This window comes from Octopus bimaculoides, chromosome 13 (genome assembly GCF_001194135.2).
Source record: "Octopus bimaculoides isolate UCB-OBI-ISO-001 chromosome 13, ASM119413v2, whole genome shotgun sequence".
NCBI classification, from domain to species: domain Eukaryota; kingdom Metazoa; phylum Mollusca; class Cephalopoda; order Octopoda; family Octopodidae; genus Octopus; species Octopus bimaculoides.
Window position 1 is genome coordinate 55,881,563 of NC_068993.1, and position 11,983 is coordinate 55,893,545.

Sequence of the window (11,983 nt, forward strand, 5' to 3'; positions counted from 1 at the left end):
TGCCATTCTCTCTCTCATCCTCTCTCTCTCTCTCTCTCTCATCCTCTCTCTCTCTCTCTCTCTCATCCTCTCCCTGTCTCTCATCCTCTCCCTGTCATCCTCTCCCATTACTCCTGTTGCTGCTGCTCTTCCCTACCCGCCTTTTATGTCCCCCCCTGCCTCCCCTAACTTATCCACCATCAGCCATACCGGGCCTACCCACATATTCATCACTCCCTACATCCACCCTTCAGCCCTTCCCAATCTTTACAGATTTTCGCTTACCTCCCATTTTCCCTTTCTTTCACCCTCACCTCCTCCCACACACTCTTCCAAACCCCAACCTACCCACACTCCTAGTTTCTTTGTCCCCACTCCCACTCGAGGTACCCCTGGACACCTCATCACCACCACTCTCTATCTCTTTGCAGCTATTACTGATTCATTCCTTCCTTTTCAGCAAGGACCTGCTCTACCCCACCCCTCATTTCTCTCATACCTTAGCGCTAATTTCCTTGCTTAAATCTGCACCCTTCCCCTCAGATTTTGTAGTCTTGTGAGCTGTTTGTGCTGATTGGCATGGAAAAAATCCCCCAGCATGAGCTGTAAAGTGGTGGGCATGAGGAAGGGCATTCATAGAAACTGTGCTGAAGCTGACACTGGAGTGCAATGCAGTCCTTAGACTCATCAAATCCTGTCAAACTGTCCAACGTATTCCAGTATGGAACATTACATTTATATCCTGAAGAAGGACACTGTTTATAATGTCTTAATTAACTTCTTTCCACTTCTCTGAGCGTGAAACTAACAATTTTGATCAAACCTATCCTTCCTTGTTTCTTTTCCTTTTCATTCTGTATATCATCATCATCATCATCATTATCATCATAATGTTCACTTTTCCATCTTTGCATGGATCAAGTAATAATTTTATTGAAGCAGAATTTTTAATCACCAGATGCTCTTCTGGTCACCAACTTTCACTTGTTTCAGAGCAAGGTAATATTTGATGATGATGATGATGATGATGATGATGATGATGATGATAGATATAGATAATTATTGTGAAAATTTTATTTTTCACCATCTGGGTTGGTGTGAATGACTTGTGAGTTGGTCATAACTTGCTTACGTTTTGTTTATTAGTATATAACATATTTAACCTTTAGCACACTTTGGCACATCATGACGCCATACAAGTTTTCTCCCTTGTAGCTGCAGCCACATTGTGTTGCATTGAGAGAAAAGTAAAACTTGTACAGCAACATGATTTATCTGCAACATGCTGAAGGTTAAATTGAATTATGATTATTTATGTGTTTTAGTTTTTGTTGAGTATACTGATGATTGGAACATGGGCATTTAATGATTCGCAACAAACATTCGGTTTATATATTTCCAAACAGTATTGAATTTTTTCTAAGGCAGTTCGACGCCACTGAAAGCTGTGATTATGCCTTAAGTGTTGAAATCATGTTGTTATCTGTTAGGCAGCTGATGAGGGAAATTTCTGGTTGGGCTGAATTGGATTTCATTCTTTCATTATTGTTTCTGCTTGTTTGGTGTTTTTTTTTTCTTTTTTCGGTTATTATTTTGTTGTTCTTGATTGGGATTATGTAGATTCTCAAGTCCTTTCTGTTTCTATGTGGAGTTCGATATGGGGATTAGATATAATTTCTTTCATATGATTTGAAAATATAGTTTAGCATGGTCGAATTACTGTTATAAGGTAAATATGAAGCACACAAAAACACACATGCACATGTGCTTTCTGTCTATAGAGTGGTGGGGTTACCTTAATCAGCTAACCCTGTCAAGGGATTATGGTAACTACCCATGATGCCAGGAAGACTGGTAGTTCAGGGACTCTGACACACACACACACACATGTATCTGAGAGATTTATATAACAAGACACATCACCCGCCCCAACCGACATCAACACACTCCCACTTCCCACATTGCACACATATAAACAAGTAATATGTCTGATTGGAAACTAAAGTGATATTGTTTCTATTTCTTTATTGTTATCGTTGCAGCTTCTGATGGGCTTAGGAACCCCAGGAGGCGACAAGAAATCTAGTGCCTCTATTGCTTGCTTTCTAGCTGCCAGTGGAGCAGATCTAAATATTAAGAACAAAAAGGGGCAGTCCCCTCTTGATCTCTGTCCAGACCCTAATTTATGCAAGGCTCTTACCAAGTGCCACAAGGAAAGGAACAGGTAAGTCTCTGCAATGTGTGTGTGTATTTTGTACCTCTTTTTTTTTTCTTTTGGAATGTTGGATCTCGAAGCAGATAAAGCTATAAATAATAGCTGTAGAAACCAAGCCAAAATATATGGATGGAGCCTGGTGCAGCTCTCCAGCTCCAGTCAAACCATCTAACCCATGCCAGCATGGGCAACAGACATGAAATGATGATGATGGTGTATTATGATTTTATTTATTATTATTATTATTTTGCTGTATTTCTGTGAATGTTTTAATATGTATAACTCTGTGTTTCCTTTCAGTCCTGCTGTCACCCCTCCAAATGCTGCCACAATTCGTAATGACCAAGAAACTCTGGAAGAATGCATGGTTTGTTCTGACATGAAGCGTGATACCCTGTTTGGGCCGTGTGTCCACATTGCAACTTGTTCTCTATGTTCTCCTCGGGTTAAGAAATGTCTCATCTGCAAAGAGCCAGTGCAGTCTCGTACAAAGGTAATCGTTGGTCATTCTTTCTTAGAATATTTCTTATGTAATCAAAGTGGTACAAATTTGTAGCCACACATGTACACACACACACACACATACAGCCTCATATTGTGATGAACTACATCTACCAATATTATTTATGGATCTCTGAACTCCTAGAAACAGTTGTTGAACTTATAACACCTTTCTTCCTCTCCTTTAATTTTCTCTGTCGTTTGTACTCTGTGTAAATTGGATCTGTTAAATATAAATATCTATGCATGTATTTATACTTAAATATGAATCATCTGAAAGTCTCCACCCTTTGTTTTCGCTTGTTTTGCATATATACATATTTTGTATTTCATATCCAAACTATTATATTTAATATATTTATCTGACCAATTGCCTCTCTCTCTCTCTCTCTCTCTCTCTCTCTATATATATATATATATATATATATATACACACACACACACATGTAAAACACAAATGATCCATATCCCTTACGTATATGAACACTGTAGACATATCTCTACAAATTTAAGTGCTACACTTATTGCAGTCCCCTTATGTAATCAACTCACACTTTTGTTTTTGTTGGGTAACTGAGGAAGATGACCTTGTGTTTTGTTGAAAGGTCTGTTAAGGTTTGAATCGATACATTCTGTAGTTTTATCTTCCATTCCCCAATGTCTATGTGAACCTAAGTCTTTTATTAGTATTTAGTGATAAATCCGAGGTCGACTTTGCCTTTCATCATTTCATTGTTGATAAATTAAGTACCAGTGGCATACTGGGTCGATCTAATTGACTGGCCCCTCTCCCCCAAACTTTCGGGCCTTGTACCTAGAGTAGAAAAGAGTATTTAATGATAAATATTTGAACTATTGCTAACTATTATTATTATATGAGATTTCTCTTTCTTTCCAGATTGAAGAATGTGTGGTTTGCTCTGACAAGAAAGCTTCCATCCTTTTCAAACCTTGTGGTCATATGTGTGCTTGTGATGGTATGTAACCTTTGACCTATTTACTCCAGTGGTTCTCAACCGCAGTCCACATGGCCCTTAAGGTCCATATAAGACTTTTTTGTTGTTAAAGTTTATGTGCAATAAATTGCTTATACAATACCCCCAAATTTAACTTGCAATAATCTAAGCAGAACACTAATGCAATGAATCTCACTGGTCTTTAAGGGCCTTGAAGACCATGGGTTGCATCCCTTCCAGACACTGCTAAAAAAAATATAGTAAGTGTTGGTATATAACTAGAGAAGATGGTATAAGTAGAAAGGGTGATGTGTGCAGCATTGGTGCATGTGTAGTGGTAATGTGCATCATTAGTGTAGTATCATTCTTACACTTTGGTTTAACTCATCAGACTAACTGGTGCTGTGTTGAGCTAAAGCTGGGTTTAACACTGTATAGTGTTGAGGTAAAGCTCGGGCTGCAGTAATGCCATATTTCTATTCAGTTTCCTCGTATATGTACATATCTGTTGCCAACAACACAGCACCCGTGGTTTTCAGAAACATTTTTCACTCAGAATTACTGAAGCATGGAATTAACTACATCAGTTGTTAACTGTTGACACATTACATCCTTCAAAAACTTCCATACTTCCTGGAAATTCACCAACAGTACACCTGATGCCCCCCACCCCTGTTTCTTCTTTTTCACTGTTCACTTCTTGTGCATATTCTATGTACTGTTCATGCAGGTTTGGATTCTTTTTCTGATACAATAACTTTATTAAATATGATGTATGTATGTAGTGATTAGAATATGATGTTTGTAAAACCTTAAGCTAACAGCAATGAATAATGTAATTCTGTATTAGAAACTAATTAAGCTTAATTGCTGTCTTGTTATCAGGCTGTGCTGCCTTAATGAAGAAATGTGTCCAATGTCGAACACAGATTGAGAAAACAGTTCCTTTCATTGTTTGTTGTGGTGGCAACCGTAAGTACATATTATAATATCTATGTGGGTGTATGTATGTATGTGTGAAGGTGTGTGTATATATAGTAATAATGAAGTCAAACCCAATAATGATATTTTGAAAGCATTTAATACATTTATATATTGCAAGCAAGGTTGATCAATGTACGTTATTTTGGGTTGTCCGACATGAGAATTCCCCTGCATGTATTTTATATTTGTTGTCGGTTGTAGTTGCATGAATCCATTGTTTATTTTGTTGTTGTTCTAGCTCCACCAGTTCCGCAACCAGTTGGCGTCATGAACAATGGGTCAAGAGACTTGTCTCGAGATATACAGAAACTTCAACAACAACTACAAGATATTAAAGATCAGGTAAGCCATGTGTTGTGTGTCTATCTGTCTCGTTGTGTATGTGTGTATATATATATATATATATGTAAAGGTGTAAAAAAAACCCTTCGGTCATGAATGACCATGGGATTGCACCTAGGAAGTTCTCCTCTGACGCACCAGTCCGGGCAAGGTTGTTTGTTGAAGACCAGAAGTCACCCATGGATGCCAGCCTCCCCTCTCCATGCCACTGATGTTATCCAAGGGAAAGGCAAAGGGGCCCAATACAGATTGGCACCAGTGACTTCGCAACACATTTCTACAGCTGAGTAAACTGGAGCAACGTGAGCCTGGTCTGGGAATCAAACTCACTACCTTATGATTATGAGCTCAACGCTCTAACCACTGAGCCATGCACCAACATGTGTATGCATATATATATATACATATCATGGACTTTCATCTTGTCTATGCCATATGAAGGTTCTGCAATTACTTGCTAAACAGCTTGCATAGATGACTTGCTTATAGTGATCAAATGTTTGCGTTGGACATTAGATCACTCCATCCAACAAATCGACACTTGCTGTAAAAATGTTGAAGTGATTGCAGATTGGTGTGAGATGGAGTGTTATGGTCATGAACACAATGCACTGCCCAGTTGCAGGAATCAAAACCATGAGTGCAACACCCTGACCACTAAGCCATGTGCCCTCAAATATGCATATATATATATAATCTACCTCAATAACTTCCTTCCATATATGATGATAATGGCGATATTCTGGTAGGATTCCCTAGACAAGGGACCTTACTCTGCTCGCTTTCATCTTAACTAGAACCTTCTAAGTTGTCATTTATTAACCACGAACATATTCTCAAGTTTCAAATCTCTCAAAGCTGTCACCAAATATTATAATAATTTTAGTTTTTCTCTTGTTTATTTTTGCTTCCTGGTAAATATAAAAAAATTCTTGATAAAGTGTCTGTGCAAATCAAACACTAGATAAGTGAGCTTCTCTGATATTTACAGTTTGTCTCTACAGCACCAACAAAAAACACCAGTCATACATTGCATCTAATTCCATGGAATTGTATCTTCTTGAAACCATTTAGACTAATTAGTTACGTGATATGGATTTAGTGCTGTGAACCTTTTGTCAGGCGAGTCCGACACTGTGCCCAGTGCTCTGAAATTTTCTTATTTTATTCTTGTCTTTACTTTGCTATTTCAGACTTGCTGTCCAGTGTGCATGGATCGACTAAAGAACATGATCTTCCTGTGTGGTCACGGAACCTGCCAGATGTGTGGTGACCGTATGGCCGAGTGTCCAATATGTCGCAAGGCTGTTGAGAAAAGAATCCTTCTCTATTGATTTACTTCGAACTGACATTCTCATGTCAGGGCTCCCCTCTAGCAAAAGGATGAGAAGGGATTAATGCAAATGGAAATTTTTGACAAAAGAAAAAAAACAAAAAAAAAAACATGTATCTAGGGGAGGTTTGGTTACAACTTGCTATTCAAGATGTTTTGCTGTATAATCTATTAGATTTATATCTTCCACCTTCTGACCCTTCAGACCTCTCCTGCTTCTAAATGTTGTTCTTGCAACAGTCTGTCCAGCTTTGATTTTCTTATTTAATCTTTCACCCTTTGATCTTTGCAACAGTTGTCATGGTGATCTAGTCTGATTCTCATCTGTTTTACTGTTTCCTTGAGTGCATCCCTCCCCCCTCTCTCTCTTTAGTGTTGATACTGACCACCAGTCAGCTAAAACTGCCCTGTGTGTACCTCTTTAGTCTTGAAACTGTCCACACGTGTACTCCTAGTCTTGAAACTGTTCACACGTGTACCCTAGTCTTGAAACTGTCCACATGTACTTTTAAACTCAGCACCTCTGCCAGAGGGGGGGGGGGGGAAATAAAAACAACTTTTCAAATATCTGCTATGACCCCTCCCCCCAAACTTTTAAGAATCAGATTGTGTTCTTCAGTTATTACTTGAAAAACATTCTGTCAATTATTGTCTGTAACCCCACCTCCTCTAATTCCTTTCGGTAAAGCATAAGCACTTGAACTTCCATATTTCTCTTATAAATAAGTTTGGCTTCAATGGCATCTATGGTTGTTCTATTCTTGTTACATTTGATAAATATAATGCAACTCTTAAAAAAAAACATTTTATTCAGAAGAAAAGATTATTCCATCCCCTGTCACAGACTCTAGAAGAATCAACCGAATGTTGTGTCATTATTCTAAGTCACACAGGATCAAATCATGTCCATAATTTTAAATATATCCTCAAAATTTATTGAACAAACTATTACATTAAAAACAAAGGCAAACTTTTAAATATAGATGTTTTAGTACCAAATATAATTTAGTTGTATAATGTCTTCTACTTGTATTTCCTGGAGTAGAAACATACAACTAATAAGCCTTGTCTTTTTTCTGAAAAATCGTAGCTTAGATGTTTCAGGTTATTTTGGTTAATTATGTTAGAGACAGGCTTGTGAAGAGCTCTCTACTTTTCATTTTCTGTTTCACTTCATTTGACGTTAATAATACCTGTAAGAAAAGCATGAATCTCACACAATATCATTTGTCGTGTTGAAAGATAAGAATTTATCTTGGCAATCTATAATTATGGAAATGCGTGAGAGAGAGAACTATTACTGTTTCTCTCCTTAACAAATACTCACATTATTATACTTGAAAGATGGTAATCTATAATGAAATATAGATCCTGTAATTCTACATACAATCTTCTGTAACCCTCCACACCCATTACACTGGACGGATCCAAAGAAATATATATATATATATAAAACCTACTTCATTACAATAAATATCAATTTTAGATTTAAAAAAAAAATTGTTTTTTTTTTTTAAAAACATTTCTTTGAAAAGAGAAACCCCTTGAACCTAGGAGTCACTGTGAATGATACGTTTCATAGTTGGGTTGAATTACAACAGCCCTATCATTGTAAAAAGTATTAAAATCTTAACCCAAGATAAAAGACGTAACACAACAAGACGAAATAATAAGAGACACAAATGGTGGCTTACATAGTTTAATGTCACAATAGCATAGTGATCAGTTTGTATGCCTCAATCTTCCACCACATGACACCTTAAACAGAGCACAATAAGAGCCTGTCTTCAGCAGAATTTCACACATCCATTCTTCATGCATCCTAATGTGTAAAAATAGAACTTTAAAGTCTTTTTTTTTCTGTTTTTGAATTCCTGAAAATGATTTTTATAATAAATTTTGGGGTTGGCTAATGTAGCCTTACTGAAATAGGGCCAGGCTTTGGGGGGGGGAAAAGGCCAGGCTTCTGATTATATCTGTGAAATTCTGCAAACAAACATGAATACAATGATAAATTTTGCAGATGACAAATATCACAGCTTAAAATTTGGATAAAAATATAACATTGGCAATTTTACCAAAAATTCATAAATGTAAGCAATCTGTTTCCGAATTTATATTAAACCAAGGTCTTTGCCTGTACTATTTTTCTCTAGAGGAGCGGTATTAATGGTAATTAGGGTGACAATTAAAACCAAAGGAATGTTTGACTTAATAGAAATAATGACTGTGCTAAAGAATTTATCAAAGGCATTATAGAATAGAGAGAGAGACATTGGCTACCGAACTCTGGTCAGTATGAAAATATAATGTAATCATACAAGAACAGTAACCCTATTTAATTAAAGATGACATGTAGAACTGATAAATGTACAGAGAAAACCAAAGTAGAAGGAACACTGAAGCAAAGACCTTGGTTGTGTATTTAAACATTGTAGACCATCTTTGGGCAGTTCGAGATGTATTATGTAACACATTCACTTCCACTGATGAGACTTGTTTAAAATTAAATAGTCTGACCAATTCTTAATGAAACTTTCAATCCTCAGAGAGACTAATAGATATAATGGTAAATAGAAGCAAAAACTTAAATAATGCAGACAAGTCTATGGAAGTTGATAGATTCTCTATAAATTAATTTTGTCTGAAATGTCCCTCAGAGAAAGTAGTCAAAGAAATCTGTGGACATCTTACATCAATTACCAACCAAAAATGGTCTTGAGACTTCAAAAAGAGTCAAGTGTTCACAAATTAGTGCTAAATACTGCACTGACAAGCAGTTTTAATCTTCCCAAATGTTGAATAATTTCTCCACAGGAGAATGAAGTTGCTACAGATATTTGTCATCGACCTGCTGAGATAAAATTATATATACAATACATATGGCCAAAGTCACAGTTAGAATGGAGGGGGGAATTATTGATGTATATATTGTTTTAAAATATTAGTGCAAAGTATGAAGATTTCACCCCTTCATGAAGCTTAGTGAGCAGCAAAAGTTTTCGTACTATGTACAGTCAGTAATGTAGTGCCATTGGATGTGTGTTACAAATATTCTGAAGTTGACATTACATGTAAAAACTATCAACAGCATTTTTATTGCTGCTGTGAATTTACAATTGTTTGACCTTAACTTACAAATAGTGTTGTCTACAAGAGAGTAAAGAGGAAATTTCAGTAGCTAGACACAACTCCAGGAAGCTAGGTCACTTCAAAGTTCTGTTCAGTTTATCTAAGTGTCAGCAGAAATGACAAATCTGTTTTAGGTCGACAGAGGTGGCAACTGCTTTAATTGAACAGATACACCAATCACACACAGAAATTACAATGACTTGGCCATAGTTATATTATAAAGCATAGTTTGAAAAATACAAGCTAAATATTTAAGGGGTTTTTTTGGTTTATTTAATCTAAGTTGGTGGGAGAGGGGACTAAAATAATAGGAATCAAATAAAAAAGCCTCAAATTTCAGTTGTTTTTAGCAAAAGTTGAGTAACAGAGACAAGGTGGAAACAAGTTTAGAGTTGACCAGAATTGTTTAATAAAAATTAGTATTTGGGTGAGAACGAGATTTTCAATGAAATATTCCTTCTTGAAGCACACTAAACCTTCACATTGGAAAAGTTCAATAAGTGGCTGAATAGTTTTAGTTTAAATAATTATTACTGATGATGAACATTGCAATTATGTAGTTTCTATATTAAATAGAATACTAGCTGTAATCAGGGATGTAGTCTAGCATGAAATCTAACAAAAAACAACCTGGAGGCAGAACTAATAAAATTAAACTACCAACTATTTTTTTAAAACTGGTTTTATGAGGATCATAGATGGTCTAGAGCCGAATGGAGTGTGTGTGTGATATGCAGACACCCTCCACCCAACAAAATATGCAGCTGGTTGGTGTGTTAAGATTGGAAAGCAGAAGCCAAAGCATGGTTAAAAATGAAGCAAGAATTTAGAAGCTTTCCGCAAACAATTCACAGAACAACATAAAGGAGTTTACAGCAAAATATTTGAGAGTTAAAATGGAAAAAAAACAACAACAAAAAAACAAAACTATTTGTGCATCATCACCATACATCTATTTTTCCATGCTAACATGTGTGTGTGTATATATATATATTATACTCGCACAGAGATGGGTGGAGTAGGTATACTGTTGGCAAACAAATGATTAAAGCAACTCAGGTAGTCAGAGTATCTGAGAGAATAATGAAGACGGCAATGATAGCCTTTGCGTATACGCTACAAACAGGACTGACATGATCAAAAGAACCCTCTGTATGATACTGTGTTTGAGACATATTAGGCAATCGAGAGGATCATGGCTGATCTCCTACCAGCCAGGCAAACACACATCCTAACACTGACAAAAAGAATCTGGAGAAGCCAAGGGATCTCTCAGTAGGTTCAAAGTAGTACTATATGACATGGAGAAACAGAATCGTAGTAGAGTCCTTCGACATACAAGACAACTTGATGCAAGAGCTATAGACCAGATTAGTGAATGTACTAATAATCCAGCCAGACAAGTGAAAGGATGCTACACCGTACAGTAGATAGAGCCATAAATGCTAAGGGGCCTGGAAAGAATGAAATTGAAGTGTGGGAATGGGGGCAACAGAAGATATACTAAGCAAAGAGAGAAACTGAAAGCAAGAGGTTAGTCAATGTTCTCCAATGAGAGACTCTGCATTACAGAGCAGCGTGCTGGTGCGATAGAAGACCTTGCTAGTGAGAAGTGCATATGTAATGAAAGTGGCACTCTCACCCTAATTAACGAGAAGAAGACCAAGGAACAGAGATGCTACTATAAGATCCGGTTGAATACTCTAGAAGTATTTGAGAATTCTTGTTACCTATTTGATCAAAGTAGCAGTGAAGGAGAGATTACTGAAAGCATAGTTATGGGAATGATTAGAAAAAAATACAAGAAACTGTTACCTCAATTGGCTACAAAGAGATTGCTGTTGCCAGCAGATTGTATAATACAATGCTGCATGTAGAGAAACATGCAGAGAGGATGTACAAAGGCTGGAAAGAAATGAAGCAAGTATGCTCTAAACGATATTTAATGCTAGTGTGTATGAATGAGGGAAAATGGTATACACAGAACCAGATGTAGGGTACAAGAAATACTGACCTGATATGAACATGTAGTGTATTGGGAGGGAAAACCTAGGAAGAGATGACAAGTGGTGAGGGTTGATCTCAGAAGGTTAAATTCTAAAAGTGAAGAGACACTGTGCTAGAGAAGAGCTAGCCAACCCAATCAAGCATGAGTAATGGCAATGATGATGAGGGGGGACACATTAAATGTAACACACATGCATGGAACGTGGATGTTAAATGATGATGATAAATAATATACATTAAATATAAGTATATATGACACACACACACATACATACATACATATATATATATATATATATATTTATATACTGAAACTGAAACAAGCACATACACGTAGAAATATAGCGTGACACATAAGTTAGTTGCTGGGCAATAAAGACTGAAGAGGCAGCCAGTAATAATAAGCACAAAGAAAAGTGTAGGTACAAATGACAAAAGAGAATTGAAGCAGCAGCAGAGAGGAGAGGGATGAGGAGGAAGGAAGGAAGGAAGCAGGGATAAATAAGTTGAAATATTGACAAATGATAAGGGGGG

At 36.7% G+C, this 11,983-nt stretch overlaps 1 protein-coding gene across 2 annotated transcripts in view; it reads left to right on the plus strand.

Annotated features, from left to right (window-relative positions):
- LOC106881552 (E3 ubiquitin-protein ligase MIB1) overlaps window positions 1–7,053 on the plus strand; it is a 136,932-nt gene extending 129,879 nt beyond the window's left edge. For both annotated transcript variants that reach the window (XM_014931984.2, XM_014931985.2), the window contains 6 exons: window positions 2,022–2,203; window positions 2,495–2,687; window positions 3,594–3,672; window positions 4,537–4,623; window positions 4,874–4,977; window positions 6,171–7,053. In XM_014931984.2, the coding sequence (XP_014787470.1) occupies window positions 2,022–2,203; window positions 2,495–2,687; window positions 3,594–3,672; window positions 4,537–4,623; window positions 4,874–4,977; window positions 6,171–6,311 (786 nt within the window). In that variant the 3' untranslated portion in view covers window positions 6,312–7,053. The remainder of the gene's footprint in view (window positions 1–2,021; window positions 2,204–2,494; window positions 2,688–3,593; window positions 3,673–4,536; window positions 4,624–4,873; window positions 4,978–6,170) is intronic.
- The last annotated feature ends 4,930 nt before the right edge of the window (window positions 7,054–11,983 follow it).